Genomic DNA, 25,265 nt, shown 5'->3' with positions numbered 1-25,265 from the left:
CGCCATCACGTTCCTTCTTGGCCTCATCAAGTCTGAAGCCAAAGATCGAACAAGCCTGGGTGACACGGTCCTTGGGGGTCAGCCCCTGTCCCCTACCCTGGAAGGTTCAGGGACTCAGAGACAGTCAGAGGGTGGATGGGGAGAGGAGCTGAGCCACGAACAGCCAGAGCGCTGCGGACGGCGCCAGCCCACCCTTCTCAGCTGTCCGACCCCACCCCCCGCCACCGGGGCAGCAACTTGATTGAAGAGGCCCTGGTTGGTGAGCGGATTGGGAGTTGCCCCTCTGAGACGCACGCTAACCCTCTCATTTTACGATCTGCCTCCTTGCTTCCCAGAACTTTGGCGAATTTATTCCCTCCACCCCCTGCTCATTTCCTGCCCCTCCCAAGTCCACTGGAGGCCAAAGGGCAGGCAGGTCCAGGAGGTCTTCTGGGAAGAAGGGGTGCACAAGGGCTTCATGAACTGCCTGATGAGAGATGGTGGAGAGGTAGAAGCTTCAGTCAAAGAAGAAAAGTGGGGAAACAAATATTTCTGAGCCCTATACGTGCTAGATACGACACGGGTGCTTTCTCATCCATTACTCACTCCCCCACATTCCTCCAAACATTCCTGAGGTTGGTATCAGGACTTCCATTTTAAGGATGGGAAGACGGAGGCTCAGAGAGGTTATGTGACTTCTCAAATATTGTAGAACAAGTGATAGAGTCAGGATATAGGCTTACATCTGCCTGAGTCCAGGGAAGAATTAAATGAGGTAAAAGTTGGTCTGAAAAGATGCAAAAAGGTTGGAATGTGGGCAAAGGCTGAATAGGATCCTACCCCTAGGGCCAGGAAGGGGACAGGGGGCTAGGGGCTGGCTCAGTGGCTGGAGGAGAGCCAGTTTGCACAGTGGTGCATTCATACTTCTGGAGGATGTGCTGGCAGGGTGGGGGGAGCATCCCTGGCGTCCCACAAGAGCCATATCCAGCTCCAGCTATTGTCCCTGCCTGCAGACTGTGGGCTGCAATGAGTCCCGGAGGACTTGGAAGATATTTTTTGATTGAAGTGGAAGTTGGGGCTGTTAATCTTGGGCAAAGACCCTAGGGAAGAGCTCAGAAGGCCTTGGGGGAGAGAAGGATGGCTGTTTCCTTAGCTCCAAGGAACAATTTTAACCGAGATGAGTTTCGCCCAGCAAAGGGCAAAGGAGAGACAGGAGATGAGGGAGTCCCGCAATGCGTATTGTGGGGAGGGAGAAGGAGGGTCAGTGAGGTCAGAGGCCCAGGGACCAGCACTGTATGTACATGGGGGGGTGGGATGGACTGGGGTGGGAGGCCCGGGACCAGCCCTGTGGGTGGGTGGGTAGATCTGGGGCTGTGAGGTCCTGGGGCCAGCAGTGTGGGTGGTTTGGGGAGGGTGGAGGGGATCGGGCAGTGGGGCCAACTTCAGTGCAATGCTCTCCCAGCCTGGAGCCCGGGGTGGGGACCTGGTGAGGTAAGGGCCCAGGGGAATTGGGAATGGGGGAGCCTCAGCATAGCTCTTGCTCCAGACTGAGGCACCCTCCAGCTCCCACTGAGTCAAGTCCTTTTCTGGCCTGGCTCCTAAAATGAATGGACATCCCTCCCCCAGCCGGGTCTTCAGCATCGGGTGGGTCCTGAGGGAAGGGGCAGGGGCCTGGTGAGTGTGTGTGTGTGTGTGTGTGTGCCCAAAAGAGAGAGACAGACAGACAGAGAGAGAGAGAGGAGAGATCTCTTGTATCCAAACTCTTAATACAGCCCCAGGAGATGGGTGGGGCCAGGAACTGCCCTCCCTGAAACATGCCTAATTAGAACAATCCAGACAAAAGCTGAGGATGTAGAAGTAGTAAGACTCAGACTCCCTGAAGTCGGCCTCTTCTCTTACAGGTGAGGAAACTGAGGCATAGAAAGCAGAGTGGCTGGTTAAGGTCTCACAAAGCTTAAAGGAAGAGTCTCCCTGCCCCCCAAGACAGGCCCTCATTACGCCCCAGAGGAATGGCAGCAACCATTAAGACTACCTGCCCTCGGGGACCGATGGCTACCTCTGGTCTCAACATCCATCGAAAATCTCATTTTCCCCATCTTAAAACAGCATTAAATAAATAACTCCTTTCTCACAGAGTTGATGGGAGAAGAAAATGACCATGAGCTTAGCATAGTATCTACGCGTACTAAGCACCCAATAGATGTTAGGAAATGATAATGATGGGGGCCACGATGATCATGAAAGATGCCGCTGTTTTAAAGGGAACCACTGTTTGACATTGAGTCTGATCTTGCCCCGGCTGTGCTGGAGCCACAGAGCTGGGCAGCCCATCCAGCAGGGAAGGCAGAGGCAGCAGCTGGCTGGTGTGAGGGGTCTGCCTGCCCCTCTGCATCGTGGTCCCCTGGCCCTGCGTTTGTGCACTCGGCACGCACTTCCTGGTCTCTGCCAGGAGGTTCTCCTGTGACGCATGTGGGTCCAGACCCCTCATCCCGGCCAGCAGCACCATGGCATCAGCCTGGGAGCCCCCAAGGGCAGGGTTCCGTCCTGCCTCACCACGTGCTCAGCCCAGCCTGCCTGGCCAGCCCCCAGCCCCGAGAGGGGTCAGCAGAGGCGCTGCCTGCCACGTGGCTGCCGGCCTGCACAGCGCCCGCCTCCTGGCCGGGCCGGCCACCAGGCCCGCTGTGGACCGCCAGCGGCTGACATACACATCATGCTTCCTCTGGGCTGACGCATACTCTTCTGGTACTTTGCACAGTCACTAAAATTAATCCCAGGAGATCAGCTCTGCTCTTATCTCCATTTTGCAGAGGAGAAAACTGTTGCAAAGAAACTTAGAGTGATTTGTCCGGGATCACAGAGCTGGTGGGTGGGCCAGGCAGTCTGTTTCTAAACCCTGCTCCCTTAACAGCCACAGTATCCTGCTCTGAGGGGCCCTTTCCATCCTCCTCCAGGACTTGGTGGCCAAGGTTGTGTGAGTGAATGAATGACTTGGTTCCTTGCCCGCACACTGGATAGCTCTCTGGCTGACCCTATCATGGCATCATCGTTTCACTTCCCCTCCCTCTTGTCTATGTGGGAAAGACCTCACTGGCGGTTCTGCTCTGTGATTTCTGTCCTGAGTCGGATTTTCTGCTCTGGTGCCTTTCCCAGATCCCCACCTCTTACTCTTTCTTACTATTGCTCTCACTAGCCTACAACCCCGCGCTGTTCACCTGCGCTCCCTCCCCACTACCCCTTCTCGCTTCCGGAAATGTGCTTAGAGTTCCAGCGATTCTTCTCATTGGCTGTGGAGCCGCAGCCATCTGCTCCACAGCCAATGAGAAGGAACTGGCCAATCGGAAGCCTTCTGCCCTGCCCCCAGCACCACAGGTCGTAACTTCCCGCTGGGGCAGGCGTTTTTTTTCTGAGCAGGGGTGTGCATGGGTGAAGGACTTGGTGGGAGAGAGGGACTCTGTCCAGAGAGGCCAGGCATGAGGAGAAAGGGGTTCAAGGCAAGACAGCCTTGGGACCACAGAGGCCAACCCAGCACTGCGGCCTCTCAGTCTCTCCCAGTTTTGAATTGCTAGGTCCTCCTTCTGGAGTGTGCTTAGTATTTACAAGGGATGCCACTTCCAGACCTCCAGCAATCTCTTCCTCACCTCCACTTTCCTCTGCCCAGCCCGTGGGCCTCAAGACGTGGGCATGGACCCTGCTGTTTACTCGCTGGTGTTTGCTCCTGGGTCTGGCCTTGGTCCACTCTGGCCCAGGCCAGATGGCGCAAGCTGGATGGTGTAACAGCCCTTCCTTCTTCCTTGGCCAAGAGGCTGCCCCTGCTCCAGTTCCAGGAGGCCCCTGAGGCTGAAGGGTTAGTCCACAGGGAGGGGCCACATGGAGCCCCCTCGGGTCCCTGTGATGCTACCTATAGAATGCTGAAGAGGAGCAGAGTTGCAGGTGCTCACTGAAGCCAAGAACCCAACTGCCCTAGGTGACCTGCAGGCGCTGGCTGGTACTGCCAGGGGCTCCTGGCTGGGCTTGGATTCCTTGATGTGGGACCACACTGCTATGTGCTCCTTTAGTAGCAACCTTGAGTGAGAGACAGAAATGCTTAGGTTGAGATGCTCTGCAAACAGAAGTGACCTCTGCAAACCCCGCCTGGCTTTGCAAACTGTGGTTGGAGCCTTCAAATGCAGTGGGACAGGTTGAGGCAGGAGGAGGCCCCTGGCCTGTCCTGGGCTTTTCTGTGGTGTCCGTGAGTGATAGAGCAAGACTTTAGCAGCTGAACTGGGACCAGCTGCCTGCTGGCTGTATCAGCCCTGAGAGTTATCAGCAAATCTTTAGTGAGTTTACCTGGAAGGTCTCTGGGGGTGTGGAGGGCCTACACTGCTGCTCCAGTCCTGGGCAGACTCACCTGGGGAGGAGCGGTTTCTCTCTCTGTCTGCTCCAGTCTTGGAAGCTGCCTTTGTCTCTGGGTGCATATGTCACCCAGAATTAGAATTAGATTTGGTTGTGAGTGACAGAAAAACCCAATTAATAATGTTTTAAATAAAATTGACATTTATTTCTCTCTCACATAAATGAAATCTGGTGGTATTCAGTCCAGGTTTGTTATGGTGACTGCAAACATCAGGAATCCAGGCTCTTTCTTTCTTATTGTGTCACCAGTCTCAAACATGGCCTCTACGTCATGGTGCAACGTGGCTGCCAGAGCTCCAGCCACCATACCAGCACTGCAGCCCGCTAAAAGGAAGTGATAAAGAGGAGCACCCCCCAACACACTGAAAGTCACATCCATAAGTCACACAGAGTGCTTCTCTGTGTGTCCTGTTGGGCAAAATTTAATCATATAGCTGCACCTAGCTTCAAGGGAGGACCAAATATGTAGAATTTAGCCTGGGTGGTCTTCTTTTTTTTTTCTCTTTTTTTTAAATAAATTTATTTATTGGCTGCATTGGGTCTTTGTTGCTGCGCACAGGCTTTCTCTAGTTGTGGAGAGCGGGGGCTGCTCTTCATTGCGGTGCGCAGGCTTCTTATTGCGGTGGCTTCTTTTGTTGTGGAGCACAGGCTTTAGGCGCACAGGCTTCAGTAGTTGTAGCACGTGAGCTCAATAGTTGTGGCTCGTGGGCTCTAGAGTGCAAGCTCAGTAGTTGTGGCGCATGCGCTTAGTAGCTCTGTAGCATGTGGGATCTTCCTGGACCAGGGCTTGAACCCATGCCCCCTGCATTGGCAGGTGGATTCTTAACCACTGAGCCACCAGGGAAGCCCACACTGGGGGGGTCTTATGCCAAGCTTAAAATCAGGGATCTTGCTGCTGAAGAAGTGGAACAAATGCTGGAATACAGCTAGCCGTCCTTCTCACAGCATGAGACTTGAGTAGAGGGTTCTGGATGCTGGGTGATTACAGGCCCCTCTGGACAGCAGCCTGGCTGTGGGGTGTGGGGCTCTGCCTCTCCGTCCAGGCCCTTCCTCCATCTTTGGGGCTTGAAGCTCCCCCTGGAGCTGGGGCAGTAGCAGGAATAGGATCCTCGTGGCGTCTCCAGCAGGGAGAGGATCAGTTTGATGATCAAAGCCAGCCATGCCATCCCAAAAAGGATCCACAGGGACACTGTGTTCTTGTACCACCGTGGGTAATTCCGGGAGGGGTTCATCCCTGGGGGAGAAGCAAGGTCAGGGGATGGAGATCTGGGAAAGTCAGGGCCACATTCCCAAAACGGAAACAGACACACATGGCTTGATGTGTCTGAGCAGAATGTGGGAAGTCCAAACTGGTCTGAGATTGCTGGTTTTGTGATTACCTCCCCGGGATTCTAGGAAACGTCCCTGGATTAACATCTAGGGTTTAGAAGCTGAAATTCCTTTGTCTTTCCGAAGGACTCTGTACTCTATCCCAGTGGTTCTTGGGCCCCTGAACCAGCAGCAGAGCTGTTAGAAATGCAAATGATTGGATTCTACTCCAGACCTACTGAATCAGAAACTCTGGGGGTGGGCCCAGTAATCTGTGTTTTCACAAACCCTCCATGATATTCTAATGCCCGCTCTGTCTTTGGCCTATTTCTGTGTTTGGTTTTCTCATGTCTGAAGGAAGGCAGCTTGCCAGGAGCTTTAGGAAGAACATTCTCCTACATTCTCAGCCCAGTGCCTTCCATATACTTCTCCAGCCTTAATCTGCACACGTCTCCCCCTTGAGTGCTGTGCTCCAGTCACTCTGGTCTTTCCCTATTTTTCCACCTATCATCCTTCCTGCCCCAGGGCCTTTGTACTTGCTGTCCTCTCAGCTCAGAATGCTCTTCATTTCCTCACACTTCAGGTCTCAGCTCAGACCTCACTCCCCAGAGACTAGACTGGGGAGTAAGCCAATGTGTTTTGCTGGGTAAGTTACTTACTCTTTCTGGGCCTCAGCTTCGTCATCTATAAAATGGTGACAACAAGAGTGTGCACCTTCTGGGACTGTTATGACTCTCATATGGGTTCATATCATAAAGTGCTCAGGATGGTGCCTGGCAGGTAAAACCTGTAGGCAGGTGACAGTTTTCCTCACCTTGGGATCCCTGCACTGTGCCCCAACACAGTCAGCTGAGGGAGGGGACAGATGGAGGTTACCGTGAAGCTTATCTAGATAAATCGTGTCAAGAGCCTGCTCCATAACTTAGTTCTTCCCTCTGTCCGGGGGGGTCTATCTTATCTCCCTTATCAGATCAGGATTGTTCAAAGGGCAGAGATCTGGCCTCTTATTTCTTTGACATCTTCTTCTGTCTCAGGTCCCTGTACCACCCACCCCTCTGCCCACCCCCATCCTGTCCTGCTGGCCCCAACCTCTCTTCCCTGTCTTCCCCAGCCTGAACCCCTCTCCTGGGCCCCAGCTCGGGGATGAGCCCACAGCCCTGGACCGACACACCGCCTGGCAGGAGCGGGGATTGGATTAGGCTGATTGGGTTATGGGGCCATGATTCCGCTGGCGGTCCCAAATGAGATCAGTCGTGAGCCAGCTCTCTGCCCTGGCCACCCATCAGCTCTGCTTGCTTCTGGCAACAGAGGGGAGGAGGCGTTCTTCTCTCCTCTTATTTCATTTTTTTTAGCTGAAATCATAAGTGGCAGGAGACCTGGCAGCTGGCAAGGCGCTCAACAGAGTTGCAAATGCAATTGAGAGAAGCAGGGGCTGTGAGGCCAGGGTGGAGCAGGTGGCTGGGACCTGGGGGCTGCTCTGGCCACCGTGCTGGGGCCAAGAGGAGTGGTTGTGAAGACAGCACCCCTTGTGGCTGCTGACATGGGACAGTGCGTGCCCAGAGTGCAGATGATGGACCTCAGCCTTCCCTTCCAAGAAAGGGGATTGACCCCGTCCCTGGAGGACAGGGAAGGCTGAGAGACATGGGGAAGAATTGAGGGTGGGTTGTCCCCTCTTGGCTATCTATGGCAGATTCTAGAACATGTGGGTATGTGGATCGCTGGCTTGGGAGTCCATCCTAGACCTGTCCTTGGCTTGCCTGCTCTATGACCTTAATCAACTTCTTTCTCTTCTCTGGAGCTACAGATGAGGCAGTCAGGGGCTGGTTGTGCAGGTTGGGCACTGCACAACCCTAAGGGGTTGCCATTCACACAGAGCACAGTGAGGTGGCACCCATGGACTGGTGCAGCCTCTGTCCTTGTCCCCCCTTGGCTCTTATGACCTTTAAAAATGACAAATGCTGTCACGCCACCTGCCCAGCTCCTCTGAAAACCTTCAGTGCTCTCCTTTGGACTTAAGACAGAGTCCAAAATGTATGACTCGGCCTGTGAGGCCCTCTATGTGACTGGGCCCTGCTTTCCTCTCCACTCTGAGCTCCCCCTTTCACGCTGGACATGGTCGACAACGACAACTCTTCTGACCAGCCCAGCTGTAGCAGCCACAACTCAGGGCTGTGTGATCTGACACGGGGGCAAGTGGGGGCACATGTGGTCACTTGTCACGAGGCACTGAGATGGCTGCAGAGGGAAAAGTCTGAGTAGCACATCTCTGGAGATGTGGTTCAGGGGACAGTGCTGCCCTTTGCCATTTGGTGGGAGTGGTCTGCCTGGCAGCCCCTCTGGACTTAGAGGGCCCTTGTGGGTTCATACCAGGGGTTCTCAGTCAGAGTGTTTGGTGGAAAGGGCCTGTGGGGGGCCTGTGTCCCATACACCAATGTCCCTGCCCTGCCAGTCCCCACAGCATGGCTCACAGGGTAGCAGGGACCCGGAGCAGCTCTCCTCACGCCTGCAGAGATGGCTGTGTGGATGTCACTCCCCATCCCCCCTCCCCGATGGTGGCAGAGCCTTGCCTCCCGTTTCCAGGGTGTCCATGTCTAGAGAGGCCTGCCCCTCTTCCCCCTGCCTGCCTGCCCTCAGGGGACTGGGGGCCTCAGGACATCCTCACAGAGCCTCCTCGTTAACCTCGTAGAGGTTTCTGCAGGCACGATTCTAGGGCAGTCTGCTGTCAGCTGTGCCCATCCAGGACCAAACTTTGGGAGCCCCAGTGATCAGTGGGCACCAAGAGACTGTAGTTGAGGCCCCATTCCCCCTTGTCCTGCCCCCATCTTGCACTGCACACCCTCAGAGAACAAGGGCTTGTGGGTTTAAGACTATCACTGGGGGCAAATCCTGACTCTCATCCTTTGAGTCCTGGGGTGGGGGGGGGGCTGGTGGGGGGAGGGGGCAGCTGTTGGGGGAAAGCACTGAAGGTTTTCAGAGGAGCTGGGCAGGTGGCGGGACAGCACTTGTCATTTTTAAAGGTCATAAGAGCCAAGGGGGGACAAGGACAGAGGCTGCACCAGTCCGTGGATGCCATCCTCATTGTGCACTGTGTGAACGGCAACCCCTTAGGGTTGTGCAGTGCCTGACCTGCACAACCAGCCATATGCAACAGCCCTGCCTAAACTAGGGAAATGGCAGTGGGAACAGAGGGGAGGACAGATCCAAAACTCATTCTCTGAGCTGTGAGGGGGGCAGACGTGGCCCTTGTGGGCTGTGGGCTCAGTTCTCCTCATACACATCTCTCCTCTCTGAGGGTAGGAGTGGAAGCATGACCCACTTGGAGGAAACTGTCTCAAAGATTTCCTTGCAGAGCAACAGCCTCCGTTCCAGGATGAAGAATGGCATTAGGAAGGGGCAGCATGAGGCCCCTGACACCAGATCCTGCTTCCTGGGGAAGGAGAGGTTCAGGGAAGGGGACTTTGCACACAGGCCAGAAGGCACTGAGGGGTCTTACCCATCACCGAGCCCAGCCCCTCATTTACAGATAGGAACACTGAGGCCCAGAGAGGGGCTATGTGAGGCCCTACGTCTGGAAAAGATAAGAGTTTTAGAGTCAAACAGATCAGAGTTCATGTCCTACTAGCTGTGCAATCTCAGGCAAATGGCTTGGCCTCTCTGACCTTCATCTTCCTCCTCAGTAAAATGTGACAGTTATCACTCTTGGTTGCTTAATTGGCTAGCTGTCTGTTACTTTGGTAGGACCTCATTTCAATATTCCAGGCTGGGTTCTGTCTGTCTCTGAAGGAGAGAAGGGCAGGGCCTCCTCCCCAGTTTGGGATCAGGGATCCGAGGGAGGGCACAGAATCCCTTGAGGCCAGCGTGTGGTGGTGCCGGTGGCCGCTGCTCTTTTGGTGATCCTTTAGTGGGGCAGGGAGTGAAGGGGGATGAGGCTGAGCTGGGGGCCCAGCCACCCCTGTACCCCGCAGAATGTCCCTCTGCTGCCACCTGCTGGGCATCTGCCTCAGCTCTATTCTGCGAGGACGGTTGCTTCTGGGGCCCTTGTCTTGTCCACCACGGGCGATGACCACTGATTCAACCCCACTTTGGACCCTCTGGAGCACGCAGCCCTTTCTTACTGATAGAGTTTGGGGGCCAACTGTTTTCCATGAGGGGTTGGAGGAGGCTGGGATTTTCTGATTCTCCCAGACTCTCCTGCCGGACCCCGGGCTGTGATGTGGGCTAGGTGGCCCTCAACCCAGGGACAGTAAGAAGCTGGCATTTCCTGGGGTGGGGTGAAGTGGGGAGAAGACACCCTGGGACAAAGATGGATGGGGGAGGAAACTCGGGGCCCCCCTTTATCTGATGAGCTTTAAGAATAATGGGTGAGCCTGTGGAGTTCTCAGCCTTGCCAGGATGACCAGGAACGTGGCTTACAGCCCAAGGCACTGGGTTCAAACTCCAGTTGTCACTTTTTAGCTGGGTGAACTTAGCCCCATCACACCATAAACGCAGGCTGAACCTGCCAAAGCCTGTGTCCTCTGGACTTTAGGTCCCCAAACCCCACGGGGCCTGGCATGCAGCAGGTGCCCAGGGAGTTGGGCTATGGGCAGGTGAATAGAGGGTGCCCCTCCCACTGCCCGCTGGGGGTTCTCACCAATCACGTAGTCGCCGAAGCCCACAGTGCTGAGCGTGATGAAGGAGAAGTAGAAGCCCTCTACGTAGCTCCAGCCCTCCATGTGGGAGAAGAGCAGTGGAGGCAGCAGCAGGAAAAGCAGGAGGCCAGACAGGAGGGCGCTGGAGCCCACCAGCCACCGGGCCTTGGCCGGGTCCTGTGAGTACACATGGCGGCCAGCCCCCCTGAGGCCTCTGCCCAGTGCATGGGGCTGCGGGGCTGGGGGGGTGGGGGCGGGCAGACAGCCTAGGGGGTACTGAGCCGAAGTCAGGGCAAGCTCCCCCCCCCCCCCAGTAAGAAGGGGGCTGCCCTCAGGGCCTCTCCACCTGGTGTGTGTTCTCCAGGCTCCCTGCCAAGGTCTTGGCAACCTCCAGGTCCCACTGTGTCTCCCCATTGATGCCCCTTTATCACGGAAGACCCCCATTCTGGGCAGTGACCCCCAATCCCACCTCACTCCCTCCGGTAACCCCAATTCCCAGAAGGACCCCCTGCTCCCACCAGTGACCCCTCCCCCCGGGAGCGCTTTTACCCACCGCAGCCATCATTTTCTGCCAGAGCCTCTCCCTGCAGGCAGTGACAGCCTGGCCGCCCGTGGCCCTGACGCCCACCACAGCCCCTCATTCTCTCAGGGACGCACCCTTCGCCCCTGCTCCTGCAGCCCCCTCACCTTCCAGGCGCCCCCCAGCCTGCGGGCACAGCGGTGCACCCCCTGTTGCATGAGATGCCCCAGCTGGTTGAGCACCACGAGGTTGAGCGGGATCCCCACGAGAGCAAAGAAGATGCAGAAGAGGCGGGCGGCCATCGTGCGGGGGCTCAGGTTGCCGTAGCCTGAGGCCAGAAGGGCACACTTCAGGAGCCTTTCCATCGTCAGGGGTCCTCACTCCTAGCCCGCTAGGGACGCGCCAGCTGGTATGTACCACAGCCTCCCCTTCCCATGCTACACTTGCTGCGCAGAGGGATGCGGGCGAGGGGTGTGGGGGGCTGCAGAGCCTCCAGCCACTTCCTCCAGGATCCATCCACCAGCCTCTCCTGTGCTCCCTCACGGGGGGATGTCAGCCTCCCGTGGGCAGCAGGGACTTGCCAGCTTCACTCACCACTGTATCTCCAGCACCTAGAACTATCTGGACCATACTAGGTACTCAGTGATTTTGTTGAATGAATGGATGGATAGCTGAGTGAATAAATGAGCAAGCTGGCGACGGGTTTTATAGATGATGAATGATGTCAGGGCTCAGGCCCATCCTGCTGGCCCAGAATGTCCGTGTGCCTGTCAGACCCTGTTTCATTCTAGGGCTTGGAAACTATTGCCCTCCCAGGGTGCTGGTCCCAGGGTAGCGGGGTTGCCAAGGAGGCAGCCAGCTGCTGTGTGTCTCAGAATCTCCCTCCTTCCCTCGTGGGCTGTCCCACACGTACCCTGTCTCCCACCTCCCCTCTTCCCCTCCTTTCTCTGCATTTCCTCTGTGTGTGTGAGAGTGTGTGTGTGTGTGTGTGAGAGTGTGTGTGTGTGGTCGGAATCAGAACCATGAGTTTCCCTATTGTCCACCCCAGAATGGCTATCTCTTTTTTCCTGTCGTTTAGAATTCCTACCCTAAGGGTAGGTGCCATTGGAAAGGGCAAGGATGGCCCCCAGCTGGGTTTTGAATTCCAACCCTGTGGCTTACTAGCTACATGATCTTGGGGGAAGTTGTGCAACTTCTCTGACTCAGCTTCCTCATCTGTGACATGAAAGGAAGAAGCCTTATCTTTGGAGGTTGGACCACATGGACAAAATGAGATCTCAAGTGTAAAATTGCTGCTTACAGTGCCTGGTGTGTAGATCAGGCATGTGGGGTAGAGCGGGGACCCCTTCCCCAGCCCTCCTCCCCCTCAGAGCTGGCCGACAGCTTTCGGGCAACACTGAGTGGAGAGAAGGGACCGGGACAAAGTCCACGTTGGGAACAGTAGAGCTGGGAAGAGAAGGGCTGCGAAACTTTGAATTAGATGGGCCGAAGTCACAGGCCTGGGGCAGGGGGCGTAGGAGGTGTGGGGTTCAGAGATGAGAGACCCCCACACATCTGGGAGACCTGGCCCACAGTGCCTGGGCATCAACATCCCCTCCTGCTGTGGAACTCAATAAGTGCTGGTGGAATGGGTATTTCTCGAATTCGCTGTGCCAGCGTTTGTTGAGCGCCCACTGTATGCTTGGCCTTGTACTAGACCCCAGGGGTGTAAGGGTAAATAAACACCACCCTGCCCCATCCTTCTGGGGTGCAGGGCCCGTGGAGTCGAGGGGCTGCCTGAGCATGCTTGCTTCAAGGTGGAGGACTGCCCAAGCCCTCGGGTAGCCTGAGATCTGCTTCCAAGAAGTATTGACTGATTTAAAGCCAGATGGAGAGTCCTCTAGGTGCTCCCGCCCGGCTCCACTCTGGGGAGGGCTGCGGCTGGGATACTGGTTTCCTGGAGAGAGGATGCTGGTTGGAGGAGGTAGCGGTAACCACCAGTGGTGTGAGCCTGCCACCTGGTGATGAGTCCAGTGTCACGCAGGCGCTGGGGCCAGGCACGCAGGCAGGGTGATGGGACAGCCCCACCTGAGTCATTTCCTGGGTGTCAGAGCTGGAGGGATCTAGGCCGCTCTTCTTGCCCAAACAACAGCCCCAGGCACCCTCCCAGGACAAGTTCCACCTCTGCTCTCCAGAGGACAGGGCTAGAGATGGGGAAGGGAGATCTAGCCCAGGTGTTCAGGGTTTTGAGGGAGGAAGGGGGTTGGAGAGGAGGGTGATGGCAGTGATGGGGTGCCTTAGTGAGCTGTGGAGAGGTAGGAATGGCCACCTTCCCCAAGGCTAAGGACAAGGGATCAAAAGGCTCTTTTTGGATTTCTGCCCCTCCTTCCTTCCCAACTTTCCCTCACCCCACCCCCCACCCCCACCACTCCCTTTCCCAGGCTCAGTGGTACCAGGGTGGGCTTGGCTGAGCAGACCAGGACACTTATAGTGCCCAGAAGTGTCTTTACTGCCACACCGGGGACCCTCTGCTTCCTGAGAGGTTGTGTGAGGCAGACGTCCCCAGAGCAGCACTTCACAAACATCCTGGGGACCCGGGTGAAATGCAGAAGCTGATTCAGGACATCTTCGGTGAGCCCGAGATTCTGCTCTCAGGCAGTGTCCCCGCTGCCAGGTCCATTTACGCTCAGAGTCATGAGGCCCTAGTAACCCCTCTAAGAGTGACTGGTGCCGCCTCTCAGGGGAGGCCGCCCTTCCCAGCTCACCGTCCCTGGCCCCATCCTGCTTTTACCGATGGTGCTGATGGTGGACACGGAGAAGAAGAAGGCGCCCTCAAACTCCCAGCGCCCCATGCTGGTGCTGTTGTCGAGGGTGATGTCCCCATTTTGGTAGGCTTTGACGATGCCCTGGGGAAGAGGCTGTAGTGACCACTGGGCTCTGTGGGGCAATGGGGCCCCTGCACCCAAACACACACACACACACACACACACACACACACTCATGACAATCCTCATGACCACTCTGGGCCCAGCCTGTCCGGGGCAAGGAGGCTCTTCCCCTTCAACTAGGGGCTCCCCCGGGGCAGGGACCGTGGGGACAGCTCCTTCCCCTCCCTTCACCCTGGAGCCCAGGTCAGCCCAGAATATCTCATTGGCTGGAAGAACACCATTTGTTCTCTCCCCTTCTCACTCCTGTTCTTGCAACAAGCCCTGGTCAGGCCCCGCATATGGTGTATTAGTGGAGCTGAAGATGACAGAGACATGACCTCAGTCCTTAGTGGGACAGAGCCAAACTTCACGAACTTGATACAGTGCAGCCCATGCAGCTTTAGGTACACGGGCAGCACAGCTGCATGGTCCTGGGCAAGATACCCAACTTCTCTGTGCCTCAGTCTCCTCCTCTGTAAAATGGGAACACTAATCACACCCACTTCATCGAGTTGTTGAGGGTTAAATGAGGTCTTAGGTGTAAAGACTTAGAACAGTACCTGTACATGAGAAGGGTCAGCAATTGCTATCATTGTCATTATTACAAATACAATGCTGAAGGAAAGGAATACAGATAGGAAAAGTGTGCATTCTGATGGGTGTAGGGGCAGAAGGCTTCACGGAGGGGGAGATGTTTTAGTTGGGCCTTCCTTGAGGGTCAGATAGGACTGTTCCTGGTGGAAGGACGTTTAGGTAAATGGGATCACAGGAGCAAAGGCTGGGAGGGAGGACTGTGTCTGGGATGTAGACTAGGGAGACTGAACAGTAGTTATCAGCCAGGTACTTGGCTCTGACATGCCAGGGATGGAGTGGCAGGTCTCTTCCAAGGTCACTGAACAAAGGGGAGGCAAGCTCAGGTGTGTGTGCTCTGTGGCACCTGGCAGCGTAGAAGATGCTGGCAGACCAGAAGAGGAGAGAGTCCTGCAGGGGTGAGTGATGGAGAGGGCCTGGCCTGCATCCTGGCACAGAGTGGTGCAGGAGGCACAGAGAGGAGATATTCAGAAGTCCAGGGCTCTGGCCCTATTTGGTGTGGATAGTGAGGAATGCATCTAAGAGTACTGTGAAGGTGCGTGGATGTGAGGCCAAGGTCAGAGATTTAGAACAGGTGGAGCGGCAGTGCTCGGTGGGAGGAGGAGGGTTGCTTGCTCTGGACCCTGGGGTTATTTGAGGGCCACTGGGAAGTTGCATGCACATGTCTGCACTCAGGGGGTAGATTTGGGTTGGAGACACCACATCTGTTTCTGGGGATGGCTGAATCCACAGGGGGTTGAGGGAGGAGGTGAAGTGGAGGTGGAACAGAAAGGGGTTGAGGGGAAGAGGTGAGAGCCCCTCAGGGAGCCTTGGGAAACACCCACATACACAGATCGGCATCGAGGCAGTACTCATGGTTGACAGCCCCAGCGCCCTGGCTATGCACCCATGCATTTGTATTTAATCTCTCTCAGCCTCAGTTTCTCCATCTCTAAAATGGGGATGATAACAATGGCACCTATTTGTGAGGTAGGAGGGGATGAATGGAGTTAATCCGCATGGAACAGTGCCTGACACACAGCAAGTGCTGCACAGAAGCATTTACTATCATTCCCGTTGCCATCATTGTCAACGTTCCTGGGGCCAAGGCTGCTGGTAATTGAAGTTCACCACCTTTTCAAGGGGTGTGTCATGTCCCAGAGCCTCCAGGACTAGGCAGTCGGGCTGTATTTGTAGACGTTTATAAGTAGGGGGTGGAGGTGTCACATTAAGTTCTTAGCAGAGATAGTCCTTCCCCTGCCCAGCTCCAGGCCCCGCCACACCAGCCCGGTTCCAGGGTTCAGAACTCTACCCCTGCTCCAGTGACCCCGTCCCTTCCCACCTGACAGTTTCCTGCCACCTTCTGGGGACTAGCTTTGCGCTGGCGACTCTGGGACACAGGCCTTGCGCTCCTCACCAGAGGAGGCACCGGGACTGCAAGGCGGGGATGTCGGGCTAGGGGCGCAGCTGTCTGCACCAGCGGACCAAGCCAGGGCCCGAGAAGTTGATGCTTCCGCCAGATCCCAGCAGCTCCCAGTCCAGGATCGCCTGCCCAGAGTCGAAGGAGTCCATCTGCGAAGCCCTGCCCGGAAGAACCCGTCCCTGCCTGCCCTCCTCCCCACGCCCCACCGGGTCTCCCGCCACCCCCTCAGCAGTCTCCATCCTCCGTGACCTCTGCATCCTCCCACCCATCGGCCGCTTCAGCCCCTCCGGGCCTCTGAGGTTGGGGCCGCACGTCTACCGCCCCTCCTCCGCCCTCAGCCCTAAGACTCGGAGAAAACCGGATTCAGCCACGGAACGCGCCTGTGTCTGCTGCTCTCATTCTCTCGGACCCAGGTCTGCGCACTTCGAGCCCCCGGACCCTGGCATGTGCATCCCGGCCCCATTCCACTCAGCCGAGGGGCGGGGGACAAGCGACCCCTGCACTCTTTTCCTCCCAGACTCCGACGTCGTACTGCCGGGCTTGCTCATCCGTAGACAACGCCCAGCGCCCTCCGCCGTCCTCGCCCCTCAGTTCTCAAATTTGCACCTGGGTTTCCTGTGGAAGGGGCCAAGGGTGCCCTTTCGCCCTTTGCCGGCCGTGCGACCCAGACACAGCGGCCCCGCGGTCCCAGGTCGCCCCCTCCCGCCCCCTCCCAAGCCAGCCAGCGCGCTTCTCCCTACGCTGGGTCGGCCCCCCAGCTCTGGACCCCATTAGCGCGCCCCCTGTCGTCTTCGCCCCCGGATTCGGATGCGTGCGTCACGCAACTGTCTGGACAAGGCGGGTCACGCCCTCTCGCCCCGAACCGGGGGACGCACGGCACCGCGCTGCGCATTCCTCTCGCCGGAGCCCGGCTCTCTCCGTCGGGATCCAGCCCAATTCTCTGGTCCCCATCCAGCAGTGCGCGCCCCCGGGCGTCCCCGCGTCTGTCCCCTCCACTTTCTTTTGGAGAAGTGCCCCTGGCGTTGCCCTGATCGGAGTCCGGGCGTGCCCTCTGGGCCCCTGCCTGTGCACACCTGCGCTCCCCTGCGCCAGCCCGCCGCGCCCGGGCCGCCCCGCTCGCCCCTAACCCGAATCAGCGACTCCAGCGCCGGGCCATCCAGGCACGTGAAGTTCCGCAGCAGCGCCCACTTGTCGTGCTGGAATCTCGCGCTGGAATCTTGCGCCGCGGGGCTCTCCAGCAGCCAGAACACGCTGGTGCCCAATACCAGGTAAGTCAGGTAGGCAAGCAGCAGAAGCAATGTGCTGGGCACCGCGCAGCCCCGGACCCTGCCCTCAGGCTTCTCTGGGGCTCTCTGCCTGCACTTAGCGGGAGAGGCACGGAGGCCAAAGCAGGGAGCCATGGACCAGGACTGAGGCGGGAAGGCAGGGCTGGGAAGGTGCTCAGCTGGTCCCTTCTCTAGCCAATGCCTGCCTGTGCCCAGTTTTTTTTAGCAGAGGAGGCGTGCTTGGGGAATGGGACAGCCCTGCTCCACCCCACACTGGGATCCAATCCCAGGGACAAAAAGAGGCCCAGCTGTGGGCATCTGGCCCCGCCTCCAATGTGTGTGGAGTGTCCACCCCCAGGCAGGCTAGCTCCAGGAGAAGGGGAGGGCTGCTGGGTGACCGCAGGTGCTGGGAGAGAAGGGGCCCAGAGCCTCCCAGCAAACAGTGGGAGGGACTCCTGCAGACCACACTCAGGGGGAAGAGAAAGTGGAAGCCACGTTTATTGTCCTGGGGCCCTGGGACTATCGCCATGGACTTGCTGCCTGTCAGGTCCTCCCTGGATTTCTCCCATCACCATCCTTTCTTTTATGTACCGAAAGATAAGGGGCTCCAGCCGATCACCACTTGCCCATGAACTTGGGAGGCAAGAGGAGCCTTGACCCACTGGCATGTCCATTCCCTGCTTCTGAAGAGGGCCCCTCATTCCCTCCTCCACCCAGGTGTGTAGAGAGTCCTGGGGGTCCTCAGTGTCTCAAGCTTCTCCTCTGTGTCAGGAAGTCCTGGGTCTCTTGCTGCTGTAGATCCTTTGCTGGGCGTCTCACCTGGAGCCTCCTCTGCTTCACAGCCTTGCCTCAGTCCTGTCTAGAGGTCCCTGGCCACTTATGGGCCTGTCTTGCTGAGAGAAGTTTGCAGTCCTTGGTGAGGTTGGGCTTTGGGTTGGACTGGTGGAAATCTCTCCTCTCCTTCTGGCCAGAGATGTCACAGTCTAGCAGGAGAAAGGCCAGGCTGCACACAGTATTCCCAAAGGAGGCTGGGCCTCCATGGAGCTCATTTCCTGGAAATCTCCTGGGATCAGCTAGCTGATGTTTTCCCAGGGACTGTTTGGAAAGGCTCTTAAGAGCCCAGAAGGATTAATGAGGTCAAGGTGTGCCCTGAGGATGTCAAGTGAGGCCAGGCCCAGGAAAGTGGGTGGGACACCCAAGCTTGCCAAAGCCTTGTTCAAGGACAGCTCTAGACTTGTAGGCAAGAGGAACTGGCAGGCTTAGAGGCAGCTTGCCTACCCCTCTGGCTGGGAGCGTCCTGAGGGCAGACGTTCTATTTGCATGAAGATGGCTCCAGAGTCCCGGCCTGGTCCTCCCTCCTCCTCCCCCCTCCTCCCCCCCTCCCTGCCGGCTGGTCCCATGGGTGCTCGTCATATGCTGGTCTGCCCCACCCCACCTCTGTCATGGGGTTTTGGCCCCTGGGTCGGGGTTGCCTCTCTGCTTGTCTAGTCCTTCCGCTTGGAGGGCAGGAACGTTCACTGTTATTGTCCCAGAGCCTGGCCCAGGGCCTGACACACAGCTGGGGCCTGACAACACGCCATGCCCATATCAAATGAGGCACAAATAAAGTGGCCCTGTGTTTGCTGTCCTGTATAAGGTTTCCTTGGGGAGGGGAGGTGGAGGTTGTGCAAGGAGGGTGATGGAGATTTGGCCACAAGGATCCATGCCTAGAATCAACTTTTTCGGGTCACTTTTGAGGGAGTGGCTCTGGGACAACAGTGCATATTTTGCTCCACACACATCTGTCTCCCGCCCCATCTCTACGTCTCCTTCCTGTTACTTTCTTGGACATTCCTGTCTCCTTTCTCTTTCCAGAGAGCTCCTGAGACCAGCTCTGGCTGGGAAGTGAGTGGGTTGGCAGAGGGGGAGTTGAGGCAGGAAATTCAGAGGGCATTTGGGGTGGTGTGGGGATGCTGGGAGGGGCTTCTGGGGCCACTGGGGGGCCTCATGCAGAGATGGGAATCTTCTGAGGTCTAGGGAGTCCATTGGTCTCGGGGGCTCCTCCTTCCTTGAGCCCGAGGCCTCTGCTGAGCAGCCAGAGCTGGGAGCACCTGTGCAGAAGCAAAGGGCCCAAGGGGAGGACCAGTGCCAGCCACGCCAGGCCCAGGAGGATCCAGATGGCCGCCAGGCTCCGGTACACCGAGATGTAATGCTTGCTGGGGTCCGTGCCTGGCAGGACATGAAGGGGGACATGATAAATGCCAGAGGTCTGAGGGCACAGCCACCGCCCCCCCCCCCCCGGGTTCCACAGGGGCTCCCCGCCAGCATCCCCATAACAAGGATCAGCAGTGGCAGTCCCTGGGGGGAAGGGTGATGGGTCCTGGACCAGCGATTCTGAGGATGTTGTGAGAATTCACAGCAGCCTCACAAAGTATTTGTCTCCTGTGAATAACCAGGGGCTCTCTCATCCTCAGTAATTACCCGCTGCTGACATCTCCCCATCCCCCGAATCCCAGTGGCCCCCACCCTGAGATCTGTGACTGCCACTTTCTCACCGACGACATAGTCCCCGAAGCCGATGGTGCTGAGGGTGATGAAGGTGAAGTAGAAGCCCTCGCCGAAGCTCCAGCCCTCCACATGGCTGAAGACCATGGGTGGGAAGATGAGAACAAGCAGCGTTCCCAGGGCCAGGAACAGGGCCAGGCCCAAGGTCTGCAGTAGCTGAAAGGGGAGGAGTCTGTCTCTGAGTCCTCTTGGAAGGCCCAGGATTGTAAGTGGGGGGAGCCGTTTCGGGGCAAAAGAGGAAGTGGGCTGGGCCATAGCCAGGTCCTTGCCCTGCCCTGCAGACTTTTGGGATGGGCGTTGTATCTCTGTGTGTGTGATCTTGCCCAGGCCAGGGAAAGACCTGGTCAGAGGGATTGTTTTGGTGGGTCAAGCTGGAGACGCCTTCAGGCTTGAGGTCCACATGTACAGGCCCCCCGGGGACTCAGATCTGGAATAGAGCACTGTTATTGATGTGTCCCAGATTCTTCTGCGCCCCTGCCTCTTTACGTGCCTAGCTTTGCAAGGGGCCAGACGACAGGTGGGCACTGGGGGTGTTCAGGGTGACATGGAGTTTGCTTTTGAGTTCTGTGATGACCATGGAGGTGTGCTGCCCAGATAGAACCGCCTTCAAAGAAGGCCTTGCCAAGCCACCAGCAGGCGGCCTCCAGCCGTCAGCTCCCTGGCCCACGGGCACACCTTTCCAGCGTCTGACTGAGGCCGGGGCAGAGTCCTGGCCACGTCAGCACCCACTGAGGGACAGCCAAACTCCTTGAGGGGCGGGCCAAGGCTTTGTCCAGCCTGTATCACAACTTAACTTCTCCTTCTGCCCAGTCCTTTTCTTCCGTGGGTGTCAACCCCTAATACCTTGCTAGCCAAACTCTGTCTCAGTGTCAGCTTCTGGAAGACTCCACCTGCAACAGACTCTGACCCAGCGGGGCTGTGGGGAGGGAGGAGCCCTACCTGGGAGCGCCTGGGCTGGTCCTCCCACCTCTCCAGCATGGTCAGGTGGGCATGCAGCCCTGTGCCCAGGTGGTTGAGGAAGACCACGTTGAGTGGGATGCCCACCAGGGCGTAGAAGACACAGAAGACCTGGCCTGCCTCCGTGCTGGGCGCCAGGTTCCCGTATCCTGCAGGGGGAGGGAGGTGTGCAAATATGGGGAAGGAAGAATTCAGAACTGCTTCCCTGACAGACTCTAGCAGAGGTTGGTTTTCCACCACTGCTGGGGGGTGGGGTGGTGGGAGGGGAGGGGAAGCTCCTCTGTTCCCTTGAGCACTCTTCTTAACCTCTTCTAGAATGATCTCTATTTGTAAGAATCCTGCTTGTCTCTGAAGGCCCATCTCCAAAAACACTGCCTCTAGGAAGCCCTCCAGACTGCCTCCAGACTGCTGTCTTCCTCCCTACTAGGTGTGATTCCCCACAGTGCTTTATGTCATCCTATCTAATTACCTACTTTGCCTTGGGCGCTTGCTTTTTGTGTGCTTATCTTATCCCTCTTTATTGGATCAGAATCTCCTTGAGAGCCAAACTTGGGTCTGAGCCAAGTTCATAATCTCCTACCTCCAGTCCATCTGCTTTGAACATCACCTGAGTTCAAGGAAGGCGTGTGGAACAGGATTTAACTGAATGGATGGGGAGATCGGAGTCAGTGGGGTCTGGGGTTTCCTTGTGGGAGGTGGGGTGGGTTTTCGCTGAGGGGGTAGAGCACATGCTTGTCCGTGCCCTGTCCCCTTGGAACACCGGGCTAGCACCTGCAGCAGGGTGGACAGCTCCTGTACACGCAGAGGATTCCCCACCCCAAGTCCCTGCCTCTCTCTCCACCTGAGGGATTATTCTGGCCGCAGGAGTGCACTTGGTCTGTGGGCAGGTCCAAAATACTGGCAAGTTAATACATCCGGAATCAGCCCTCAGTCAGCTGGGGCAGGAGATGGTAGATAAATACGCCTGCTTCCTCACCCCTGGCAGCCCTCTCCTTAGCTTCTCAGAGGATCCCCCCAGCATTTGTGAACCCAGGTGCCCTAACCAGCTCATGACTGCAAACTTTGTTGCTTTTTCCTGTCTCATTTTCCCACTTCTCCTGGGTCCCGGGAATGGTCTCCTAGATAAACCACATCCTTGTGTCAGCACCTGCTTTTAGGGAACCCAAACTTCAGCAGGGGCATTGGGGGTGCCCTACTCCACCCTGACCCATTACCTATGGTGGTGACGACCGTGCCTGCAAAGAAGAAACTGCTGCCGAAGTCCCAGTTGCTGGGGTTGGTGGAGTTGCCTTTGGGGTTCACACCCTTCACCCAGGCTTCCATGATGACCTGTGGAGGGCGGGGGGTGGCATGGGGTGGGAGGACAAGGGAGCTGACGGCACCGGCTGGTGGCCAAGCTCTCTGCAGGGTGCTTCCGTGTTGTCTCACCTAGTGATGCTGTTAGTCACACATGGAAGAGGAAACGAAGGCTCGGAGTGGCTGACCTGCCCAAGGTCATTGAATTCCAAATTCACTGCCTGCTGCACTGGCCAGGGCTGAGTGAGATGTGGGCTGTAAGTGTGGCTGGTGGAGGGGAAATGGGCCTCGGGAGGCAGCGGGTGCTCACAGAGCGGTCCAGGTGGGAGATGCTGCCTACGGCCAAGAGGGTGAGGCCCCATGGGTTGTCAGGACAATGGGAAGGTTTCAGATTGGATGCTCCTGGAAGGGATTACTTGGGAACATGAGGTTCAGGACCACGGGAAAGCCATGGGGCTGCCCTCCCATGGGGCTGATGGTGGGGGACAGAGAACCCTGTGTTCTCTGAGCTTCCAGGTGAGCTGGCAGCCTTGCGCTTTGCTGCCCCCTAGTGAGCCCCAGCCCAGGCCTACAGGGGAAATTCCACCAGAGGCCAGGGCAAAGGTCCTGTGTGTGTGTGTGTGTGTGTGTGTATTGATGGTGTATATCTATGGTGTGTTGTATACATGTGGCATGTGCATGGGTGCTGTATGTTGCATGTGTGTGCATGTTGCTGTTTACAGAACCGGAACCCACAGGCTCAAGCCTAAGCCCCTCTGTCTCTGGGCCCAGCCTTCTTGGAGGTGGGCAGGACTCCCTCATCCATCTGCTCCCCACTACCTCCCCTGTAGCTGTGAATTGTCCCAGGGCAGCAGCACAGCCCTGCCACCGGCTAGAGCCCTAAAGCCAGGAGGGAGGCAATGGGGGAGGGGAAAGCTCCAGCCTCTAGTTCCTGTGGGAACTGTTTTCCCATTGGCTGGGTGAGCGAGCTCTACCGGGGGTGGGGTAGCCCCTGGGGGCCAGGCCAGTCTGGGTGTCTGCGTCTCTTCACTTTGGCAGAACTGGCCTCTTCCCACGTGAACTTTGGCCTCCCTCTCTTTCCCACACACCCAGAGACACCAGGACCGAACATTCCAGGACACGTCTGCTCCCCAGAGACCCTCGCCCGTGGGAGCAGCACTGGCCCTAGACCCAGCTGTCCCCTACGCCAGCCTGAGGGTCTCCATTCTGCCGAGGGGGGCCCGCAATGTGGGCGAGGGCACTGGCGGGGGGCCCCCAATGCGGAGCGCCCACTCTTCTCTAAGCATCCGCGCGTGGTGAGAAAGGCAGACGGGAGTCCTGGGACCCTGGGCAAGGCCTTGTTTCCTGATGGTGCCGGTCTTCAGTGCTGTGCTTACTACTGTTTATAGCCTTTTTCCTTCTTATCGTCTGAACAGTACAGCAGGCCCTGCACATCCACGGGGTCCACGCCCGCAGGGTTCACACGCGCGGATACGGAGGGCAGGCCGTCAGGGACGTGAGCCTTCGCAGGACTCCAGCAAGCAATCCCTCGCGGATACCGAGGCGAGTGTGATCTGTCCTTTGGGAATCTTATCCTAGCGTTCTTCTGCTTCTCACCTAGACATCCCCTGGCAAGTGAGGGTCCCTCCCAAGGAGGCTGAGGACCCCTGGGGAGGCCTGGGGGTGTTAATCAGGGGCCCCTCCCTCAGGGCTGCAGTCAAGCCTGTGCCTCTGTTCGGCCCCAGCTGTGAATTCTTCCGCCACTCCAGGCTCCTGGGTTTGGCCTCTGATCCGGGGCTGAGGGTGGAGGGGGTTCCAGGGCCTCTGGCTTAACACGCTCCCCCACCCCCCTCCCCCAACCCCCCTCCGGGGGCGGCTCCTGAACCCTTCCCAGCCCCGATGGGGGATGCTGTGGTCCCCGCCCTGTGCTGCTGGGGAGCAAGGAGTTGAAGCCTGAGACCAGAAGCCTCAATTCCTGGGTGAAAGGGCCTGGACAGACCTCTCGCAGGCTCAGGAAAGTTCTCAGACCAGTCAGCCCACCGCTCATCGCCTAGGCCAGGTGTCCTCCATCTGGAGGGGGCGTCAGTGTGATGTGAAGGACTTACTAACACATGGCCTGCTGCCCCTGCCCCCAGAGTCCCTGATTCAGGAGGCCTGCTGCGGGGCGTGATGGGTGGCATTTGTAACCAGCTCCCAGGTGGTGCCGAAGCTGCTGGTCCCGGGCCCACACTTCGGGAGCTGCTGCAGAGGGCTGTGTCCTGCCCCCTGCACCTATGCCAATTTGTGTGGTGAGGAGCAGCTGGCTTGGGTGTGAGTTCTGCCTCTGTCACTAACTATGCAGCTTTGGCCAACATACTGGACCTCTCTGTGCCCCAGGTTCCAGTTACAAACTGGAGATAGTGGTAGCGATAGGTAACCATGCGGAAACACATGTAAAACACTGGGCCCCAGGTGAGGGACCAGGACGGGTCGGACCCCATCGTGATGACCCTGCTTGCTGCTGTTTTGGGCACCTTGTAAATACTCCATAAATGCCAGTTATTGTGATGATTCTGCACCTGGCTTGTTCCTTTGCGGGGGTGGGGGTGGGAGGGTGTTGTCGCCCACTCGACTCCCTGGTCTCGAATGCATTCATCTTCCCCCACCACACCCTGGTTTTGCCTGGTTTCTGGGAGAGAAGGTGCTGAGGCCCCAGAGTTTGTACAGAAGGGGCCCAAGCAGGGGTGGCCCGCTCTGCCACCAGAGAGAGGCCCCGGGGCCCCTGTAGCCTCCGGGCTCCGTCCCTTTGGCTGCTGCTCACCAAGCCCAGCTCCACGGCAGGCATGGCGGCTGCCCCTGACCTTTATCTGTGTCTCCATCTAGACTGTGGTCAGCACTGGGGCGTGAACCGGGGAGAAGGCAGAAGGAACAGCAGCCCCGGAGTCAGGGAAGGAGAAGCGCAGGAGTGTGGGGGGCGGAAATATGTGCAGTGTTGATAACACTGCCACACGGTTCACGTTTATGCAGCAAGTGGCACCTTAGAAAGCGCTTTCAATCAGCTGTCAAATGTCTGCAACACATAAAATTCTTCTCCTCTCCTAGAAGAGAGGTTAAGTGACTTGCCCAGTGTCACATAGCAATCCAGTCGAAGACCTAGGGCCAGAATCCGGCACTAGGTCTCACCTGGCTCTCTGTTCCCACCACACTCTGCTTCCAAACAGGGCCTCAGCCATAGCTGATGGCTCTGGACCTGCAATGAGACCCCCATCTGCCCACTGGCCCACACCAGCATCTCCCCTTCACCTGCACAAACTGCTCCACAGCCTGCTGGTCCAGGCAGGTGTAGTTCTCCAGGAAGCGCAGCTTCTCAAACTGAAACTGGTCCCTGGACTGAGCCTCCGCTTGCTTCTCCAGCAGCTGGAAGATGGTGGCTCCGAGCAGCAGGTAGCAGATGTAGGCCAGCAGCAGGGGCAGCACCCGGCCGCCCCAGCACCTGCAGAGCCTGGCGCGGGGCAT

At 57.4% G+C, this 25,265-nt stretch overlaps 2 protein-coding genes across 4 annotated transcripts; both read right to left on the bottom strand.

Moving 5' to 3' along the window:
- Positions 1 to 4,524: 4,524 nt before the first annotated feature.
- On the bottom strand, positions 4,525 to 17,173 carry KCNK17 (potassium two pore domain channel subfamily K member 17). The gene is made up of 5 exons (XM_057700658.1): positions 16,857 to 17,173; positions 13,601 to 13,715; positions 10,998 to 11,158; positions 10,313 to 10,487; positions 4,525 to 5,605 (listed from the first exon to the last, which is right to left on the bottom strand). Exons 1-5 carry the CDS (start codon positions 17,127 to 17,129, stop codon positions 5,298 to 5,300), a joined length of 1,032 nt encoding a protein of 343 aa, XP_057556641.1. The 5' UTR covers positions 17,130 to 17,173; the 3' UTR covers positions 4,525 to 5,297.
- A 319-nt stretch (positions 17,174 to 17,492) lies between these two features.
- KCNK16 (potassium two pore domain channel subfamily K member 16) lies at positions 17,493 to 25,265 on the bottom strand. Of its 3 annotated transcripts, XM_057700659.1 has the most exons (6): positions 25,053 to 25,265; positions 21,710 to 21,824; positions 20,478 to 20,644; positions 19,529 to 19,694; positions 19,062 to 19,202; positions 17,493 to 17,849 (listed from the first exon to the last, which is right to left on the bottom strand). In XM_057700659.1, exons 1-6 carry the CDS (start codon positions 25,263 to 25,265, stop codon positions 17,692 to 17,694), a joined length of 960 nt encoding a protein of 319 aa, XP_057556642.1. In that variant the 3' UTR covers positions 17,493 to 17,691. The 3 variants fall into 3 exon arrangements, with proteins under 3 accessions (XP_057556642.1, XP_057556644.1, XP_057556643.1); XM_057700661.1 differs by lacking the exon at positions 19,062 to 19,202; XM_057700660.1 differs by lacking the exon at positions 17,493 to 17,849 and having other exon boundaries at positions 18,979 to 19,202.

This window comes from Hippopotamus amphibius, chromosome 11 (assembly GCF_030028045.1).
Source record: "Hippopotamus amphibius kiboko isolate mHipAmp2 chromosome 11, mHipAmp2.hap2, whole genome shotgun sequence".
NCBI lineage: Eukaryota > Metazoa > Chordata > Mammalia > Artiodactyla > Hippopotamidae > Hippopotamus > Hippopotamus amphibius.
Note: the sequence above shows the minus strand (reverse complement) of the source record. Positions and strands in the feature narration are given on the sequence as shown.

What these genes read in the sequence shown, in the direction of transcription:
- KCNK17 (XM_057700658.1), bottom strand. Translation starts at nt 17,129, where the DNA reads ATGGCTCCCTGCTTTGGCCTCCGTGCCTCTCCCGCTAAGTGCAGGCAG. An exon ending in GTCCACCATCAGCACCATCG is followed by an intron (nt 11,159 to 13,600) that starts GTAAAAGCAGGA and finishes TTCTGGCCTCAG; the next exon opens with GCTACGGCAACCTGAGCCCC. An exon ending in GGCTGGGGGGCGCCTGGAAG is followed by an intron (nt 10,488 to 10,997) that starts GTGAGGGGGCTG and finishes GTGTACTCACAG; the next exon opens with GACCCGGCCAAGGCCCGGTG.
- KCNK16 (XM_057700659.1), bottom strand. Translation starts at nt 25,265, where the DNA reads ATGCCCCGCGCCAGGCTCTGCAGGTGCTGGGGCGGCCGGGTGCTGCCC. An exon ending in CACGGTCGTCACCACCATAG is followed by an intron (nt 20,645 to 21,709) that starts GTAATGGGTCAG and finishes CTCCCCCTGCAG; the next exon opens with GATACGGGAACCTGGCGCCC. An exon ending in CTCCCAGCTCTGGCTGCTCA is followed by an intron (nt 17,850 to 19,061) that starts GCAGAGGCCTCG and finishes ACCTCTAGACAG; the next exon opens with GACTGAGGCAAGGCTGTGAA.